This window comes from Salmo salar, chromosome 15, assembly GCF_965601325.2.
Source record: "Salmo salar chromosome 15, fSalSal1, whole genome shotgun sequence".
In the NCBI taxonomy this organism is placed as follows: domain Eukaryota; kingdom Metazoa; phylum Chordata; class Actinopteri; order Salmoniformes; family Salmonidae; genus Salmo; species Salmo salar.
Window position 1 is genome coordinate 35,470,582 of NC_138305.1, and position 13,422 is coordinate 35,484,003.

Sequence of the window (13,422 nt, forward strand, 5' to 3'; positions counted from 1 at the left end):
TATCCAACTTTTTACCTACATTTTTCATGCTGATTTATATGTTAGTATTAAAGTGTTATCTACTTTCTCAAAACATAAGAATTATCTGTAAAACAAATAATGAGACATTATTTGGTCACAACACTCAAGAAGATGTTGGTGAAGAACCATTTTTAAGAGTCTACAGGAGGGCCCACCGGGCTACGCAATGAAGAGTTGACAGGGAAGTCATTTTTTTTTTTTTACCCGAAGGCTAGTCAACTATCTTGTAAACACTTTGGATACATGGTTGGTGTCTCTTTTTTGAACCAAATTAAAACAGATATATCTTATAATTGAACCAAATAGTAAGGTGGCCAATAACTGGTGACCGTATGCCGATAATACGAGACGTATTTTGTAAACCGCTTATCAAAAAGCTGATAGAGTAGTTCTTCCACTGAAATGTCAAACATGCTAATTGCTAACCAGTTTTTACGACACCAATAATCACAAAACATTGATGGCTTGATCACAAGAACACTGTTGAAGGTAATATAGTTCTTAAACGCTGTTGAATATGTCGACAATACATTATTAGCCTATGCTAGGTGTATTTATTAGCTGGTCTTAGCGTGGTCTCTCTGTATCTGGGTGGGTGGAAAGTTTACAACTAATAAAACTGTTAGGATAAACAGGCATGTGCACACACACACATAATTATTTGATTCACTTGTAACAACAAACTCACTTAAACCATGCCTAGTGTTTTGTTCATGAACAGATGTTGGTTAGCACTACTGTACTGTCTGTCTTCTGTACCTAACGTCATCAGATGACAAGACTGGGGCCAGGGCCAAGGAGGAATGGCCTTCCTGGAAAGCTTTCTGTGGCACAATTCAACACACCCCATAGGGCTCTGGTCAAAAGTAGTGCACTATATAGGGAATAGGGTGCCATTCGGGACGTATCCACTGACTGAAATCTACTGGCCTCAGCCTGAGAAGAAAAACTATTTCCAAGCATTTTCCTCGACTGGCATCCGTGACAAAAGCATGAAATGAAAGGTATGCCTTCATATTTATTTTCACATTATTTCAACAAATGAACAGACGCTCCATTCTTCTCTTCTCATAGCCTGGGTCTAAAGCAGCACATACTGTACATATGGCAATGGTATGGAGTTATGTGCATTTTTCCATACAAATGGACCCATAGGGCTATGGTCACACATAGGGCACTACAGCCTCCTGAGTGGCGCAGTGTTCTAAGGCACTGCATCGCTAGAGGCATCACTACAGACCCTGGTTCGATCCCAGGCTGTGTCGCAGCCGGCCATGACCGGGAGACACATGAGGCGGCGCACAATTGTCCCAGCGTCGTCGGGGTTAGGGGAGGGTTTGGTTAGCCGGTATGTTCTTGTCCCATCGTGCTCTAGTGACTACCTGTGGCGTGCCAGGCGCATGCATGTTGACTTTGGTTGCCAGCTGTACACTGCTCACTTAACCCGGCTAGCTTCCAGGTTAAGTGAGCAGGTGTCAAGAAGCAGTGCGGCTTGGATGGGTTGTGTTTCGGAAGACGCATGGCTCTCGACCTTCGCCTCTCCCAAGTCCGTACAGGAGTTGCAGCAATGGGACAACACTAACTACCAATTCTATATCACAATATTGAGGGTAAAAAGTAGTGCACTATATAGGGAATAGAATGCCATTTGGGAGACAGCCACTGTGGAGCCTGCAAGTTAAGCATTTCATGGTACTTGTGCACATGACAATAAAACTTGAACTTGAGTGAGAGGACATATTGACTGGTCCTATGGGTTAGTAAGGACAGCAGCCCCAGACGCTGTTATTCTTGGCTTGGTGGGGAAATTCCTAAATTACTCCACTATGGCTCCTCTCAGAGGATCTCAATCATTTGCAGATCATGGTTGCACCCGAACTGGCACACTATATCCTACATAGCGCACTACATTTGACCAGAACCCATAGGACTCTTGTCAAAAGTAGTACACTATGTAGGGAGTAGGGTACCATTTGGGACATAAGCCCATAACAAACATTTTTGGAAAGATTTTGGAAGTTCCTACCTGGTATTATACAGGGGGTCATAGATAGGTATTAAGATGGCGCCGACAGACGTAAGATGGCGCCGACAGGCGGCATCTTTATTGTGTGTTATTTCTTACATTATTAGCCCAGAATGTTTTTTGTGTTATTACATACAGGCGGAAATAACTTTTGGATATCAGAGCATCGGTAACTCACAAGCATTACAAACAGGAATACAACTTTCCCGATTTGGATCCTTTGTTCGTACCCCCCATGGCAATTGAACTTATCCCAGAGGCTACTCCAAGATGCCGCCTTGGGAGAAGAGGTATTCGGAGTGGACTTCTAGTCCGACTCAGGTGGCGTGCACATCATCCACCGCTTCAGAGTATATTACTCGCTAATGTTCAGTCTCTGGACAATAAAGTAGACGAGCTCAGGACGAGGATCTCCTTCCAGAGAGATCAGACGGCATCCCTAGCTGCGTCCTCAGAGCATGCGCAGACCAGCTGGCTGGAGTGTTTACGGACATATTCAATCTCTCCCTATCCTAGTCTGCTGTCCCCACTTGCTTCAAGATGTCCACCATTGTTCCTGTACACAAGAAAGCAAAGGTAACTGTACTAAATTACTATCGCCCCGTAGCACTCACTTCTGTCAGCATGAAGTGTTGAGAGGCTTGTTAAGGATCATATCACCTCCAACCCTCCAACTTACCTGACACACTAGACCCACTTCAAGTTGCTTACAGCCCCAATAGATACACAGACAATGCAATTGCCATCGCACTGCACTATCCCATCTGGACAAGAGTGCTACCTTTGTAAGAATGCTGTTCATTGACTATAGCTTGGCCTTCAACAACATAGTACCCTCCAAGCTCATCATTAAGCTCAGGGCCCTGGGTCTGAACCCAGCCCTGTGCAACTGGGTTCTGGACTTCCTGACGGGCCGCCCCCAGGTGAAGGTAGGAAAACACCTCCACTTCACTGATCCTAAACACAGAGGCCCCACAAGGGTGCGTGCTCAGCCCCCTCTTGTACTCCCTGTTCACCCATGACTGCGTGACCATGCATGCCTCCAACTCAATCATCAAGTTTGCAGACGACACAAGTAGTAGGCCTGATTACCAACAATGACGAGACAGACTACAGGGAGGAGGTGATGGCCATGGCGGAGTGGTGCCAGGAAAATAACCTCTCCCTCCACGTCAACAAAACGAAGGAGCTGATTGTGGACTTCAGGAAACAGCAGAGGGAGCACGCCCCATACACATCGACGGGACTGCAGTGGAGATGGTGAAAAGCTTCAAGTTCCTCGGCCTACACATCACTGACAATCTGAAATGGTCCACCCACACAGACAGTGTGGTGAAGAAGGCGCAACAGCACCTCTTCAACCTCAGGGAGCTGAAGAAATTCTGCTTGGCCCCTACGACCCTCACAAACTTTTACAGATGCACAATTGAGAGCATCCTGTCGGGCTGTATCACAGCCTGGTACGGCAACTGCACCGCCCGCAACCGCAGGGCTCTCCGGAGGGTGGTGCGGTCTGCGCAACGCATCACCGGGGGCACACTGCCTGCCCTCCAGGACACCTACAGCACCCGATGTCACAGGAAGGCCAAAAAGATCATCAAGGACATCAACCAACCGAGCCACTGCCTGTTCACCCCGCAATCATCCAGAAGGAGAGGTCAGAACAGGTGCATCAAAGCTGGGACCGAGAGACTGCTTCTAAACAGCTTCTATCTCAATGCCATCAGACTGTTACAGACTGTTATTTACTGTTAAATAGCCATCACTAGCCGGCTACTACCTGGTTACTCAACCTTGCACCTGAGAGGCTGCTGCCCTATATACATAGACATGGAATCACTGGCCACTTTAATAATGGAACACTAATCACTGTTTACAAACTGCTTTACTCATTTAATCTGGATATACTTTATTCTATTCTACTGTATTTTAGTCAATGCCACTCCAACATTGCTCGTCCTAATATTTATATATTTCTTAATTCCTTTTAGATTTGTGTATTGTTGTGTATTGTTAGATACAACTACACTGTTGGAGCTAGGAACACAAGCAATTCCCTTCACCCGCAATAACATCTGCTAAATATGTGTGTGACCAATAACATTTGATTTGAATTAGAAAAAGGATTGGGAAGCATCATGTCCATGTAATCCGTTAATATTTTGGTGGGCACAATATCCAATCAAAATCTCTTAACCCTACATCTGTTCCCTAAAGTCTTCTATGGGTTGTTGCAATATTGGACATCAAGATCCCTATTTAATGAGTGAGGCATGTTGAGCGCAGGTTTGAGTAATTGGTTTCAGGTTATAGTCTAGGCATAAAACTATATTAAATATTTAAAGGTACTAGCCATGAAGTGAAAATCCATGTTTTTATTCACTTAGCATAGTCAGTGTGAACTGATATGAGATCTGAATGGCTGCTACTTTGGCTCTGTGTGACGGCTACGCTGGAATTGAATTAGACTGAAACTCAGATCTTATCAGTTCGTCATGCTGGGATTGGAAATAGCTGCAGCAAGTTTCCAAGTAGTCCTGTTTAAAAAATGTCTACCATTGTAGACTAGAGGAGGTTATCGGCCAATGTTGTTATTGGCATTGTAAAGAAAACATGGATAATTGTCAGAGGGCTGGCTTGGAGAGCTGGCACACAGTGGAGGGAAAGGTTGGGGTAGGGTCATGGTAGAGTGATTATTTTACTCTACCTGCACTTCACTATCCCACTGTCTTTGGAAATACAAGGACTATGCCATTGGTAAAGACTATGGAATCTGGATAGTATTGGATACTGTACTGAAAAAAATTGTCTGAATGAAAGCTTGAAAGGTAGACTAGCAGTTAAGAGGGTTGGCCCAGTAACCGAAATGTCGCTGTTTCAAATCCCTGAGCCAACTCTGTGAAAAATCTGTCTATGTGCCCTTGAACAAGGCACTTAACCCCTAATTGCTCCTGTAAGTCACTCTGGATAAGAGCGTCTGCTAGATGACTAAAATGCAAATGTAGGAGATGTGTAAACATTCAGGCATGAGTTTCTCATTTCGTTTTCTCAGGCTTTATACAATGCAATGAGTAACCAGAAGTTGATCCATTCCAAGGTTGAATCACGACACAATTCGTCCTTGTTATGTTTCATTGGCCCATTTGTCCAATGTTTCCCAGGCAAATCCCAGAGCATGTTGGACTATAAATGGATGAATGTTTTGGCTGTAGTTTAGAGATGCTCTCCGTTCTGGCTAGAGGAGTGCAATTACTTTAGTCTTATCTTTAGTCAAACACAACAAACAGAGACCAAGTCTGAGTCCCAAATGGCAACCTATTACGGATGTAGTGCACTATATAGGTAACAGGATGCCATTTGGGACGGAGACCAAATCAAACTGGAACAATTGGTGACTCTTCTCCAGTTGCCTTGGAGATGCAGGCTGTTGGTTCGACAGCACACAAAGAGCCTAAGAGGAAACTGTTACCATGGAAACGGGAACACTGGGGTGCCATGTTTTGGAAGGTAGGGAACGTGGGAGGAATGAAAGGCAACAGAGAAGGAAAGACGGGAGGGAGATGGGTAGACCGATCGGAAAATATCTGTCAGTCATCTCCCAGTTCTCTTTAAATATTAGGATCGGTGTCACTCTCAAATGAATTAATTTGCATGTCATAACAGTGGGCCTATGAGCTGTCCTTCAAATGTATAATTGAAGACATCTGCATATCTGACTGACTTACATCTGTAGCATTTCATCACTCAATGAATAGCCTAGGCCATTGAATTACAGGCTTGTCTGCTTAATGACTAAAATGGAAATGTTCAGGCAAATCCAAAATGTTTATGAATTTGAACCCATCTTGATTGCAAGATTGAAAGATTGCAATTATATAAACCTTTAAAAATTACCCTTTGAAAACCTGCAGGAGCTTAGAGAGCCACGAAAACATTTCAGACCTTCAACGTGCGAGACAGGATCCCAGAGGATGACTATGAGACTCGCTGACTAAGTTGAAAGGATGGTTTGTCCTGTACCACCGACCCCGCGGAGTGCACAACCATCACAAGACCTCCTTGTGTTCATATTTCTCAATATCTATGCATGTCAGAGCCCTGGAAAACCCAAATGAAATACATCAGCCCACCAAGGAATGCATTCACCTGACCCCCAAAACAAGTAACTCATTAGTAATTACTATCACAAATATCTTTCCTGACCAATGAGGATTGAGAACCATTAGGTTTCTGCAATGTTTGGAGCTCTGCTCACCCAAAGTTTGACACTTGACTGAGTGGAGTAAATTCCATCTGCTTGGTGAAAACTAAGCTCTGTGACCATTTGAAAAGGGGTGGGTCGTTCCACCTCAAAAAGCACAGAAAATTGGATTTCGACACCCACCATCTCAGATTGTTCAAAAATGTTTCTGTTGTTAGAAACAGATACAATTAGCATTCCTGCAACATTATTTTGTTGAAATATAAGAAATTAAGCTAATTGATTGAACCCAAATTGGCCATTTTAATTTATAGGATTAATATAATATTCAATAAATATACAGTGAGGGAAAAAAGTATTTGATCCCCTGCTGATTTTGTACATTTGCCCACTGACAAAGAAATGATCAGTCTATAATTTTAATGGTAGGTTTATTTGAACAGTGAGTGACAGAATAACAACAAAAAAATCCAGAAAAACGCATGTCAAAAATGTTATAAATTGATTTGCATTTTAATGAGGGAAATAAGTATTTGACCCCTCTGCAAAACATGACTTAGTACTTGGTGGCAAAATCCTTGTTGGCAATCACAGAGGTCAGACGTTTCTTGTAGTTGGCCACCAGGTTTGCACACATCTCAACAGGGCTTTTGTCCCACTCCTCTTTGCAGATCTTCTCCAAGTCATTAAGGTTTCGAGGCTGACGTTTGGTAACTCGAACCTTCAGCTCCCTCAACAGATTTTCTATGGGATTAAGGTCTGGAGACTGGCAAGGCCACTCCAGGACCTTAATGTGCTTCTTCTTGAGCTACTCCTTTGTTGCCTTGGCCGTGTGTTTTGGGTCATTGTCGTGCTGGAATACCCATCCACGACCCATTTTCAATGCCCTGGCTGAGGGAAGGAGATTCTCACCCAAGATTTGACAGTACATGGCCCTGTCCATCGTCCCCTTGATGCGGTGAAGTTGTCCTGTCCCCTTAGCAGAAAAACACCCCCAAAGCATAATGTTTCCACCTCCACGTTTGACGGTGGGGATGGTGTTCTTGGGGTCATAGGCAGCATTCCTCCTCCTCCAAACACGGCGAGTTGAGTTGATGCCAAAGAGCTCCATTTTGGTCTCATCTGACCACAACACTTTCATCCAATTGTCCTCTGAATCATTCAGATGTTCATTGGCAAACTTCAGACGAGCATGTATATGTGCTTTCTTGAGCAGGGGGACCTTGCGGGCGCTGCAGGATTTCAGTCCTTCACGGCGTAATGTGTTACCAATTGTTTTCTTGGTGACTATGGTTCCAGCTGCCTTGAGATCATTGACAAGATCCTCCCGTGTAGTTCTGGGCTGATAGCTCACCGTTCTCATTATCATTGCAACTCCACGAGGTGAGATCTTGCATGGAGCCCCAGGCCGAGGGAGATTGACAGTTCTTTTGTGTTTCTTCCATTTGCGAATAATCGCACCAACTGTTGTCACCTTCTCACCAAGCTGCTTGGCGATGGTCTTGTAGCCCATTCCAGCCTTGTGTAGGTCTACAATCTTGTCCCTGACATCCTTGGAGAGCTCTTTGGTCCTGGCCATGGTGGAGAGTTTGGAATCTGATTGATTGATTGCTTCTGTGGACAGGTGTCTTTTAAACAGGTAACAAACTGAGATTAGGAGCACTCCCTTTGAGTGTGCTCCTAATCTCAGCTCGTTACCTGTATAAAAGACATCTGAGAGCCAGAAATCTTTCTGATTGAGAGGGGGTCAAATACTTATTTCCCTCATTAAAATGCAAATCAATTTATAACATTTTTGACATGGGTTTTTCTGGATTTTTTTGTTGTTATTCTGTTTCTCACTGTTCAAATAAACCTACCATTAAAATTATAGACTGATCATTTATTTGTCAGTGGGCAAACGTACAAAATCAGCAGGGGATCAAATACTTTTTTCCCTCACTGTAGTACCGAACATCCAATTTGGATCAAACTTTATTTCTAAGAATGAATTAGACATGAGGAATCCAAAGAAATAGCCAAAAGCCACCCATGGACCCCCCACAACCTACGCCAATCCTACCCCAACAACGAGTATAAAGTATCAGTTCACTATGTCTGACAAGTAGTATGGAGCTGCGGCTCTGAGTATTGTTTCCTCATCCCATGTAGTGTATTCACAGTGAATTTGGTGATGTTTTTTTATAAACAAGCATCAACCAGTGGGTCTTGCGGCAGGTATACAGAGATTACCAGTTTACAGAGGAGTATAGAGTGCAGTGATGTGTCCTATAAGGAGCATTGGTGGCAAATCTGATGGCCGAATGGTAAAGAACATCTAGCCGCTCGAGAGCACCCTTACCTGCCGATCTATAAATTATGTCTCCGTAATCTAGCATGGGTAGGATGGTCATCTGAATCAGGGTTAGTTTGGCAGCTGGGTTGAAAGAGGAGCGATTACGATAAAGGAAACCAAGTCTAGATTTAACTTTAGCCTGCAGCTTTGGTATGTGCTGAGAGAAGGACAGTGCACCGTCTAGCCATACTCCCAAGTATTTGTATGAGGTGACTACCTCAAGCTCTAAACCCTCAGAGGTAATAATAACACCTGTGGGAGGAGGGGCATTCTTCTTACCAAACCACGTGACCTTTGTTTTGGAGGTGTTCAGAACAAGGTTAAGGGTAGAGAAAGCTTGTTGGACACTAAGAAAGCTTTGTTGTAGAGCATTTAACACAAAATCCTGAGTATAAGACTGTATCATCTGCATATAAATGGATGAGAGAGCTTCCTACTGCCTGAGCTATGTTGTTGATGTAAATTGAGAAGAGCGTGGGGCCTAGGATTGAGCCTTGGGGTACTCCCTTGGTGACAGGCAGTGACTGAGACAGCAGATTTTCTGACTTTATACACTGCACTCTTTGAGAGAGGTCGTTAGCAAACCAGGCCAAAGACCCCTCAGCGACACCAATACTCCTTAAGAATGGAATGGTCTACCTTTTCAAAAGCTTTGGCCAAGTCAATAAAAATAGCAGCACAATATTGCTTAGAATCAAGGGCAACGGTGACATTATTGAGGACCTTTAAGGTTGCATCCATAACCTGAGCGGAAACCAGATTGCATACTCCCTAGCTTGTAGGCACAAACTCTTTCTATATAAAGGTAGACAATTAGCTACATTCATAAATCAGTGGGGTCTGTGTATCAAATGACACCATATTCCCTACTTAGGGCACTACTTTTGATCAGGGCCCAGGTCAAAAGATGCACATTGTATAGGGAATAGGGTGCCATTTGGGACGGAAAAGGATTAGAGGGGTAGCAAAAGCAAAGTGTGTGTGTGTGTGTGTGTGGGGGGGGGGGGGGTTCTGACATTTTCTTTTGGTATATGTGTCATTAGTTTTCAAGATATAAAACTTTCAAAATAGAGAAAGAGCCATTATACCTGCTTTATTAAAAAAAAAATGTTGAAGGTATATAACTTGAAAACTTGATTGCTGACATGAAAAACATTTTGAGACTATATCACCAATGAACTAATGAAACAAATACCAAAAGATAGTTTTAGGTTTACATTTCCTTTAAGTTTGGCACACTTAAAAACTTTGGCAGTCTTTTAAAAACGACTGTTCACACCTGTAAATGATGAGTTCTTGCATGAGCTACTGTAGTGTAATTTGCACTTACTCGAATGCAAAGAAAAGCCCGCTGGTGACCATGATGAGGACCAGGGTTAGGTAGAAGACCCCGGTCTGTCTCGCCATCATGACCCTTCCATTACAGTAGAATCTATTTCGGCCAGGGAAGATCTGCCACTTCCTGCGGGGAGTCCTCTTCTTTTTGTGCCCGGAGGTCTCCATAGACGATGAGTTGTGCGTGCAGATCTGATTATACTGACATTCTCGCACCGGCTCATCAAGTCCGAGATGCATCTGTAAATAGTGCACCTTGCAAAACAATACAAAGAATTCAGGGGCAGCTGATAAATGGGGTTAAAGACGTGCTCCGTGCTTGTTCCTGATCCTTTGGCACAGTGATGATGTAATGCTGTCAGAAAATGTACATTTCTGTACAATACATTGCAGTACAAAAAAAAAATCTTAAATACTTTTTAAAATAAGTTTCATTTTCTGGACGTGCATCCTCCTGAATTTGATCAGCTATGCCACTTTGTCAGTGTGAAAATAAACATAGCCTCAATTGTTTGAATAACACTTCCATTGTGTTTTTAAAAACTGTAAATGTAGCTACTAGCGAGGCGTTACTGGCCAGACTTATGTAAACACAATGCAATCAAAAAATGTGGAGGACGCGAGAAGAAACACAGTCATAAAGACGTCCTTCGAGTGTCCTTAAAAGAGAATAATGCTTTTCACATTTAAGTGCAGAGAAGATATATGTCAACCAATCGTTTAGCCACTCGGTGTATAAAAATGCAATTCTCCAACGAGGATATACGCAAAATAAAAGACGAGCATTTTACTGCAGAATAGCGCCGATTTGATTTTCTAGAGGTGCACGGCTCTCGAATCAAGCCGCCAGTACAATAACGTCGTGTCCGCGGTCTTCGTTTCTCAAAGTTCTCTCGATTCGGTAAAATAATGATTTTATAGTGTTGTTGTGGAGACGCGTAATCTTATGTTCATGCCTTCATGGTTTTGAAAGCAGAGACATTTGTATCACTGCAACAACAGCTCGCCACCCGTTGCCTGTGTTGCGGCTGCCTACAGTGTACAGCAGCCCCAACAACAAACACATGCGCGCACACGTTAGTACTGCCATGGGAATTGTAGTATCGGTATTTGTATTTCAGATGTTGTATACTACTCTCAAATCGAAATATACATCCTAATGTTCAAATGCATAGTACTGAATAAGTATGCTACAATTGATTTTCGTGGCTCCAAAAATGTGTATGTAGATAGAGTAGTTTAGAGCGAATTAAACGTTCCTAGCTGAGCATGTTTCCACCGTAATTATTTAAGTGTCGGACAAATAAAATGACCGCTTTGAAAAGAAACACGACTTTGAATGTCACAGAAAACGATGACAAACTACAGCTAATGAAAGGCAAGCGACTGCTTATTTATCTATCGATCGGTGTACTGTTTGTGAATATAATAATAGCCGTTTTTGTATCGCTATAAATGTAGTAGCTACTATAGCTAGCTAATTGTTTACTTATACGACAAATTCTTGTGACCCATAAACAACGTCCCATTATCCTTTTTCAGGTGCAGCTTTCCTGACGACTGTCGCCTCTGCTGGGATGATTGCAGGATTTGGCTCAACGTTAGCCTTGGCCAAGAAAAATAGTCCGAGATAGTTCAACAAGGTAGCTATGATTGATGTAGGTTAGCATTACATCTATGCAATTTAACGTTAGATGCCTGTTAGCCCTGACCGATGACAGAGTGACATTATACTGATCCACATAATCTGACTACTAACGTTAATTGTCTAAAATGTATTGCATTTCTTGCATAGCCTCCCTGGATGTATGGCAATTTCATATTATGAAGAAAAACGAATTGCTCGCGCTGAAGACGTATCTCGGTCCGCTAATACAGGGCTAGTAAAGGTCCAATGCACTACTTTTGTGATTTAAAATAAAAACATGTATTTGAATGTTTACCAGCATTTGTAACTTGAGTCTGAATAAAACATTTCATTTGATAATACTTATGGAATATAAAAAAACTTGCTTGATATGTTTTCCATGTGAAAACGAAATGGTCAATTCATTCCTTTTGAGTAGATGCTCTATCCAGAGCAATTTACAGTAGTGAGTGCATAGATTTTCATGCATGGTATAAACAGCTCTACAGCCTTCATTGTCATGCACAGTCAGTACACAACATTATGCTCATGATGTCTTGGCAGGATCAGATGGTGACAGGTGTCCCAGCAGGGTCAGACAGCCATGGAAGTACAGTCTACAGAGCTCTGGTGAATTTTGCAGTATATTATAACGAGTGAAGGGATACAAAGTCACATCTTGAGTTGATGGCTAGGCTACAGTCTGGGAATAATGGTCATTTAAATTATTGTACCTTTGATGTCTATTCTTGGATGAACAATGTATAAATGTACACCAAGGTAGTTATTTGTCATGTCTCATCTGAGCAGGATCAGATGGTGACAGGACGGCCGGGGGCATTCGTATTGTGCCGCTAGAGGTGAAATTCATGGACCGTCGCAAGACGGACGAAAGCATTTGCCAAGAATGTTTTCATTTATCAAGAACTTTTGTGTATCTAATATCTCATTGCTTAAATGTATGCATAAATAATACCTTATCGATGCCCAGTCTTGGTCATGATATGGTTTCAGTTTTCTGTTAAGTGTATTTTTAATGTCGCACATATTTCTTTTTTAATTGCAACATGAAATCCTGTAGGCGAGACTCTCCTCAATGTATTAGTTTGGGGTCTGTGTCCTCTGAGGGATAGTCCCACAATCTCCCAGGCCGGCGGAGATACAATCTTCGGCAAAATCATTCGCAAGGAGATTCCTGCAAAAATATTATTTGAAGATGTAGTGCACTATATATGGTGCCCTTTGGGACGCAACCAGTGAGCAGTGATGTGAGCAGTGATTCAGTGAAGCCCACCTGGAATCCCTATGCCTCCACTAAGGTTGCAGAGGAGCTCCTCTACTTCTCCCTGAGGCTAATGACTGACAACTGGCAGTTTGAGAGACCCAGCAAAGAGTACATCCTTGGTTGACCTCTATGTTGTGAGTGGCTACCTGGTTGATCCTGCCAGTAGCATATGCTTGTCTCAAAGATTAAGCCATGCAAGTCTAAGTACACACGGCCGGTACAGTGAAACTGCGAATGGCTCATTAAATCTTCTTTACACTCTCTTTGGATAATACATTCCAATCGTTTTAAAGTTAACAGCAGGTATTTTGCATGTAAGTTTAAATTATGTGTATGTTTATTCTATTACACACTAAATGCATACTTTTAAATTGTGAGCTAAACATTAATAAATGCCTTTCTACAGCTTCAAAAATACATTTTTGCGATGTAGGGGGAGTGCCAAGACCTTAAATCCCATTACTATTGTAAAATGTCAGTCTAAAACATTTAGTTAGTATTTTAGATGGTGACAGGGGTCTCAGCAGGGTCAGATGGTGACAGGGGTCTCAGCAGGGTCAGATGGTGACAGGGGTCTCAGCAGGGTCAGATG

General features: G+C 42.7%; 1 protein-coding gene and 1 long non-coding RNA gene across 3 annotated transcripts in view; one reads left to right on the forward strand and one right to left on the reverse strand.

Moving 5' to 3' along the window:
* The window catches only part of zdhhc14 (zDHHC palmitoyltransferase 14), a 32,007-nt gene extending 21,056 nt beyond the window's left edge, over nucleotides 1–10,951 (reverse strand). The window contains exon 1 of one of the 2 annotated variants that reach the window (XM_045695618.2): nucleotides 9,914–10,951. In XM_045695618.2, coding sequence (XP_045551574.1) covers nucleotides 9,914–10,158 — 245 coding nt within the window. In that variant the 5' untranslated portion in view covers nucleotides 10,159–10,951. The remainder of the gene's footprint in view (nucleotides 1–9,913) is intronic. The other variant, XM_045695619.2, reaches the window with a different exon arrangement.
* Nucleotides 10,952–11,072: 121 nt separating this feature from the next.
* Nucleotides 11,073–11,858, forward strand: LOC145860870 (uncharacterized). Its single transcript, XR_014380606.1, has 2 exons — nucleotides 11,073–11,296; nucleotides 11,461–11,858. It is a non-coding gene; the product is annotated as an uncharacterized LOC145860870 (long non-coding RNA).
* The last annotated feature ends 1,564 nt before the right edge of the window (nucleotides 11,859–13,422 follow it).